General features: G+C 47.3%; 1 protein-coding gene across 1 annotated transcript in view; it reads right to left on the bottom strand.

Annotated features, from left to right (window-relative positions):
• igsf21a (immunoglobin superfamily, member 21a) overlaps positions 1–7500 on the bottom strand; it is a 334005-nt gene that overhangs the window by 150462 nt on the left and 176043 nt on the right. Inside the window, exon 3 of the mRNA XM_063216317.1 lies at positions 2630–2751. Coding sequence (XP_063072387.1) covers positions 2630–2751 — 122 coding nt within the window. The remainder of the gene's footprint in view (positions 1–2629; positions 2752–7500) is intronic.

Here is a 7500-nt window from a genome sequence, read left to right on the forward strand (position 1 = left end):
GTACTGCAGAAAAAGACAGAGAAAAAAAACAACAACTGGGATATGTTGGAGGCTTCCCTACACATTCCTAATGTGCTCCTTAAAATACACGAAAGTTGCCTAATATCATTTCTACACATAACCCATGATTTTCTACAATTAGGCCTATGACACTATGTGAAGGCTAACCGGGCAAAAACACAGGCCGCGATGCGATGTGTCCCGATATCAAGGAAAATAATGGACGAGGCGGAACGTTCTATCAGCCCGACGGCGCAGCTTCGCTTTGCCAAGTCCATTTTCCCTTGATATCGGGACACCTTAAAGGCACTTGTTGTAGGCACTTTTACACCTCTGCAACTTAGGCTAATCTACTGTATATAACCTTTTTCATGTGCTTGGGTGGTAGGGACCTTGGGGTCGATTGTGGTGTCCTCATACCACAGTCTCTATAACTAGCACATGCCTCCGGGTACGGGTCTGTGAGGCTACACCTGAACCCTTAGACTATACTTAAGTTTACCCACGTGTCTGTTGAGACTTGGTCACAATGAATTAGAGATGCACCGGATCCGGTTTCGATTCCGGATCCGGCAGGATAATAGGGTTTTTCACAGGATCCGAGTCCAGCAGGATCTTAAGCAGTGGATCCGGTATCCGGCATGTTACCTAAAAATCAGGGTCTGGTGCATCTCTAGCCTAGACTTTTCAGTCAGTCTTTCACAACCCCAATCACTGCATGGAGTGAAAGCCCTTTGGAAGCAATCGTTGCAGGCAGTGTGGCCATAAGCCAATGAGTCTAAAAAATATCAAAAAAATCAAAAAAAGGCAGGACGCCAAGGCACTCTTCTTAGATAAAACCGCTTTATTATAAGGCTAGTTCATGTTAGAACTTAAATAATTAAAAATACTGCCACTGCCAACATGTTTCGGCCACTACAGGGCCTTCATCAGGGCACAAGGTGAATCAAGCAGTGTAGCACACAAGAGTCTAAAAAATAGTTTGAGCCGAAATAAAAAGGGCCCACGTGTGCGAGTAGACTATATGTTTCACCCCTTTTGTAGGATCCGGTATCCGGTTCCGGATCCGGCAGGATCTTAAGCAGTGGATCCGGTATCCGGCAGGATCCTAAAAATCAGGATCCGGTGCATCTCTACAATGAATACAATGAACTAATAATGAAACTGTCTTCATGATTCTCTGAAACGCTCCTCTTCCTTCCTAAAGCTCTACGTAGAGCTATGGAGTACAGACACCTTAGTTTTCTTAGTTCCTTTTTTCGTCTTCTCTTTTAGTGCTCCAAGCCTGGTCATTACGAGACACAGTCTGTTGAAATTGTACTAATGAGAAAGTGTTGGGGCAACAGGGCGCAGGGTCCTTCCTATAACAACAACTGTTGGTCGGATTCACACGCCATCTGTTTGCTGATGTGACTCATTGCACACCTGCTATCAGTGTGAATGAAAACAAACAAAGAAACTAAAAAAAAAAGAGAAACAAAACGTTTGTGGAACTTCGAAGAATTATTCAAGGACTGTTCTTAGACCTAACAGCCACGGAGCAAAGCAATCTGAAAGGCAGTATCCTTGCAACTCATGCTACAATCCTTTATCATAAAAGAGAGTAAGTGAGAGGGGAAGAAAAAGTTTCACAAACACTCCTCTTCAACACTGCTTACTTCTGTCTCCTGGGTTGAAATCCTCACCAGGTAAGAAGTAACATAGCAGCAGGGGAATCGCAATGGGGAGTTAACAAGCCACTCACAATGTTCACTGAGCTCAGAGCTTCTCTGGGCTGAGATGCTCGTAGGTGTGTGTATGTGTGAGTGTGTGTGTGTGTGTGTGTGCCTGTGTGCGTGCGCGACGCGTACATGTGTGTGTATGTTCAAGCTCACTCACAAAAGCACACTTGGGCTGCTGGTATTCTCCCTTTCATTCTGAACATCGGGAGAGATAGCTCATTTCGACTGCACCCGAGGAGTGGGGCAGAGGGAGCCGCACCCCAAAATAGCTCCCCTTTGATGTACCACAGACACAGACGCCACAATGCGGCGATGACTGACCACACAAAGGAGTCTGACAAATCGATAGAAAACACTTGGCAACAAAAGGGACAAAAAAAGAAAACAAAACAAACAAAAACATAGAAAATCCTGCCAGTCAGCCCCGGCCAGCATCCCCTGTCCCCCTGCTTAGCTACGCATCGTGTCATGGGGAAATAGAGAAGAGGAAGATTCCAGAACAGTCTGGCATCTAAAGTGCCGAAGGCTATTATGTAGTGGCCCTATTTTCGAAATCATATAGTATGAGAGAGAGAGAGAGAGAGAGAGAGAGAGAGAGAGAGAGAGAGAGAGAAAGAGAGAGAGAGAGAGAGGCAGCGTTCAGACCGGTCTTCTCCGGCGACAGATCCCATTGACTTGCATGGTCGGGGAGTGAAATGCATTGTGGGGAGTGGACCATCGGCTCCCTTGCCTCCAAAGGTTCCAAATTTTCAGCTTTGATGGTTGCAACGGATCCGTCAGCCTAACGAACCATGTCTAAACATAAAGTCTGTCAAACACACCTTCCGTCAACCGTCAACGGGGGGTGGCCGTCTGAATGAAGAGCAACTTATACAGTGGCGTTAAATATTAGATGTCTAGTTTCTCACCGTACTGTTGACTGGTACACCAAGTCCTCTCTCCTCCTGTAGTCCTCCATGTGGGAGTAGTTGGTATTGAACATGGCATCATACGTGAAGATCTTCTGCTTGATGGTACCCCCTTCCGTGACCTGGAAGAGAGAGAGAGAGAGAGAGAGAGAGAGAGAGAGAGAGAGAGAGAGAGAGAGAGAGAGAGAGAGAGAGAGAGAGAGAGAGAGAGAGAGAGAGATGAGATGAGAAATTTAAATATGCTATATGGCATGCAGCAAATGGCACCATCACCATCAAATGGCACCATCACCACTGGCTGTCACCAGTTTGTGACAGCCATATACGGTACACCATAGGAGCATTAGCGGTCTGGGAAGGGAGCACTTTACCCATGGAGCGTGGGGGGCTGGGGGGGGGATATGATGAGAACAGTCTTCCCATGATGGCCTCCCATTGAGCCACACAGCCTCATAATTTGTGTATTATTTACCAGGCAGATGCAGCAAGGGACGCTGGGAGTTTTGCCCATGACAGCACCGTGGTTGGTACCCACCCACAGAGTGAAAACTGCAATTCACACAGTAGACTTCCAGAGTGCATTTGGTCCCAGAGTAACACTCCCTTTTTCTTTTTTTTTTTTACTGTGCACGTTACTGACAGCTTTGGCCAGACCCAGGACAAAGGCATCCGAAAGGGCCCCCTCACCCAATACATATAATGTAATGAGGACCCAATTCTGGGCCTCCTCATCTCCCTGGGCCTGGCACAACTGACCCCTGTGTGCCCAGAGCTTCCCTGTACGTGGTGCTCGCTGGCAGTAAGACATCTCCCCTGAGTGGGGGATGGGGGGAGTGAGGGATGGCGGGGACGTCAGGATGGGGGATAAAGGGGAAGCACTCACACACACACACACACACACACACACACACACACACACACACACACACACACACACACACACACACACACACACACACACACACACACACACACACACACACACACACACACACACACACACACACACACACACACACACACACACACAGACACACGAGGCCTGCGTGGACGTAATGAAGACCGACACAGTGACAGGGTTTGGTTTGGTGGCTAACTGCCAGGGCCCTCGGCAGAGCTAATGGGCTGTGACGAGATGTGGACGCATAGAGGGAGGTGGGGAAAGGAATGTGTAACTCTGGACAGGTTCATATTTTTTCTTCTTCTTCTTCTTCTTTTTCCTCTTCTCCTTCCTCTTCTCCTTCTCCTTCTACATTTGCTGAGTTTTAAATCTCAACTTCCCCCACTCACCACCCCCTTTCCTCACCCACAAGCGCTGGCAGTAAATGACAGAGCAGCAGTCAAGTCAGTAATGGTCACGAGAGAGAGAGAGAGAGAGAGAGAGAGAGAGAGAGAGAGAGAGAGAGAGAGAGAGAGAGAGAGAGAGTCAGTCTTTCACTTAGCATTTGAATGAGCCTCATTTCTCCACAGAAACAGCGAACAGACATAAAGCAAAGGGGGGTGACAGGGTTTTAATGGAAGCACTAATGTTCCTCAGAGAGAGCGGGGAATTGTTCATTCACACTGGGCTGCTGTAGGTGGACGTGGGAGGTAGAAGTGGAGGGTGGAGGTGGTGGGGGTGGAGGTAGTGGAGGTGAGATGAGAGTGGAGAGTGGAGGGCGTGCTGCTAGGTGCCTCTCTTCACTGCCATTGACGATATCCTTTTCACCTTCCTCAACCAACACCCCCCCCCACACACACACACACACACCACCCCCCACCACCCCCCTTGCTAAATAAGTCCAGAGTGGAGTGTGTGTGATTAGTGTGGTGAGTTGCCAGGGGCCATTGATTCGATATTGGACTGATACCAGCGAACAATGGAAGAGGGGGCCCTTGGAGCGGAGCGGAGCAGACAAGCTACACTGATTGCAGGGACGAGAGCGAGTGTGTGTGTGAATGACCCTGAACTCCTGTTTATCCCATCTGCTAAGCTGCTGTTGTCCTAGTCGAAGTGTAATGGATGCCAGCTAGTGCAACTCAGTGTGGCGCTTTGGTAATACTCCCTTAACGACACTGACTGACCATGTAATGGCTTTTAACCCGATAAGACACAGCATTATCAATTTGCTGTTACCAGAGTCATAGTGCATTAATAAAGGCCCTGTGTTATGTCATAGTATTGTAGCACTATGGTCGTTCACGTTTCAATGACTACTACAGCGTGCCACTGGAGGTAAGGCTTTTAAGTCAAAGATATGCAATATGGTAACCGAGACAAGCCATTAATACAACAAAGTGGGATCAAGCCCTGTCTCCTAAATAGCGGTGACATTACCACTGAAGTCAATTCATTCTGTACCCCTGCTTGTCTCCTCAAGAGGCATGTAGCCAGGGAAGCCAACAGGGGGGGGGGGCAAAGGGGTCAGCTGTTCCGGGCCCATTGGAGAGTAGGGGCCCAGATTTGGGTCCTCATTACATTATATGTATTGGGTGCGCGGCCCTTTCAGATTATTTTGTCCTGGGCCCAGCCAAAGCTGTCAGTGGCCCTGCATGAAGCAGCCATATGATACTAGCTTACGTAGAACCTTACATCATATTGATTCCGAAAGAAGCTCCTTATGAACAGCCTTATAGATTAGATTAGATTAGATTAAACTTTATTTATCCCTAAGGGGAAATTCTTTTTCCAGTTTGCTCTGTAGATCAAAAAGAGAAGTAAAAATGATATAAAAAATAAAAAAGTAGATAAATAAAAAAGGTGATCATGCAGAAAAGTCCAGGAGTTTCTCTTTGTCCTTAATGGACAAATTATAGAGTTGCATGGCTCTAGGGACAAATGATTTCCCCAGTCTGTCAGTCCTGAATTTCAGTGCTCTCAGCCTCCAGCTGAACACACTCTTTTGTTGGATGATTGTGTTGTAGAGTGGGTGTGCCTTATTGTCCAAGATGGTGAGCAGTTTGCTCAAAGATCTTCTATCTGACAATGAAGTGAAGTTCTCCAGCTCTTCTCCCACAACGGAGCCAGCTTTCTTCACCAGTCTGTCAAGCCGCGCAACATCCCTCTTCCTTATGCTTCCACCCCAGCAGACCACTGCATAAAAAAGTACACTGGCAACCACAGACTGATCAATCATCTCTGTCAGGGTCACCTGCCTCTCATACTGCATCCATGCTCTGAGCTCGCAGGCTTCTGTCTGAGTCTGGGCATGAAGGCCTTGGTTACACTCGCATCCAGCTAGCAGAAGAAAGTCTCATTTCAGATTGTAGCTTACAGCTGCAGTATAACATAAGCAATTTTAGCACGATGAGAGGGTACAAAAATCACAAATTACACAAGGGGTGGATTTAGGAGAGCACTGAACTTAAAAATTACAGCAACGATGACGCTCGACTGCTTTCTTGCATAAGCAAATGCACTCTTGATGTGCACAAGCTGGTTATCTCCCCTCCTCAGCTAGTTTTGGCACAGCATGGTGCCCGGCACACAACAATACAGCAATACAGTAGTAGAGTCACTAAAAAAACGGCTCCCACACATGTAGCGAAAAAAAAAAAAAAAAAACGTTTAAGAGACGTGGGTTTCAGTCCACATGAAAATTCCCTCGCAGGCAAAAGAAGCAGCAAGCTAGTGTCAACAAGTTTTTTCTTCTTGAGAGAAAAGCGGGTAGGCAGGAGGGGAGAGGCTGGGGAGAGGTAGGGGAAGCAGGGGGGGGTTTGGTGCTCCTAACTCCTAAAATATTCCACTCGGTACAAGGGGCTCATTTGGCGCGGTCGTTGTCGTGAGCCCGTAGCTCGAGCTGAGTGACACCACTTTGCCCCCAGAGCACTCGCCGCTGCACTTCAGGCTCCCAAATTATCGCCGCCATCTGTTTTCAGCTGTACGCATCCAGCTGAAGTGGAGTGTAAGACTCCCCGCTCCCCGCCGCTGTGTGTGTGGACCTTGTTACTACAGTACGCCCGCACACTACACTACACTACACTACACTACACTACATCTCTTTACCATTTTCCCCATCATGCGCACGGCCGCTCACAGCGATGTTAGATGCCAAAGAGGTCAGTGGCTAAAAGCAAAGCTGTGTTTGAAAAGGAGGGATTTTTTTTTAAAAAGTGGGCGAGAGAGAGAGAGAGAGACATCCCTTTCTTTGGCAAGGCACAACACATGAGCTAGGCACCACCATCTGTCTCAGAACCATTAAAGATTCCTCCGAAAGCTACTATATGGCCAGCGTTTCATGTCTGACACCACCTGAGACAAAATAGAGACATGGTTAAAGTGCACTCGTACACTTAAGCGAATGGGCTTTTATCGTATCTGCCTTTGCCAGAAACACTTTCTTTACAATGGGTAAATAAGTCCTGCACTTGCAAAAGTACAGAACATTCACATGTACGCACACACGCATGCACACATACGCACACACGCACGCTCGCGCACACACACACACACACACACACACACAGAACACATCATCAAATATCGGGTAGATGGTGTGTAACAAAAGTTTAAACAAAGTCTCCCGAAGAAATCACTGCACACTGGTGCTTGTTGCTATTTTTTTAAATAACAACTGACGAGACTGGTTTGATGTAATTTTCTTCAGACACTACATGTATATATATAACGTAAAGATATATAAATCGAAGCAGACGGACTGAGAAAACAAGTTGAAAGGGAACTGCTCGTGTGCAGCCAGCCTGTGTATTGAGGAATGATGGGACGACGCTAGCTAGTGAAATGACAAACACTGCCACGGCCGAGGCACATCGCACATTGATATTTCCGAGGAGAGAGGCGGCCTGCTATTCATCTTGTTGTGTTCTCCCTTTGTGCATACATATGAAACCCCCTCTCCTCTCCACTCCGCTCGCCATGCCTTGTCTTTATT

This window comes from Engraulis encrasicolus, chromosome 14 (genome assembly GCF_034702125.1).
Source record: "Engraulis encrasicolus isolate BLACKSEA-1 chromosome 14, IST_EnEncr_1.0, whole genome shotgun sequence".
Lineage (NCBI taxonomy): Eukaryota > Metazoa > Chordata > Actinopteri > Clupeiformes > Engraulidae > Engraulis > Engraulis encrasicolus.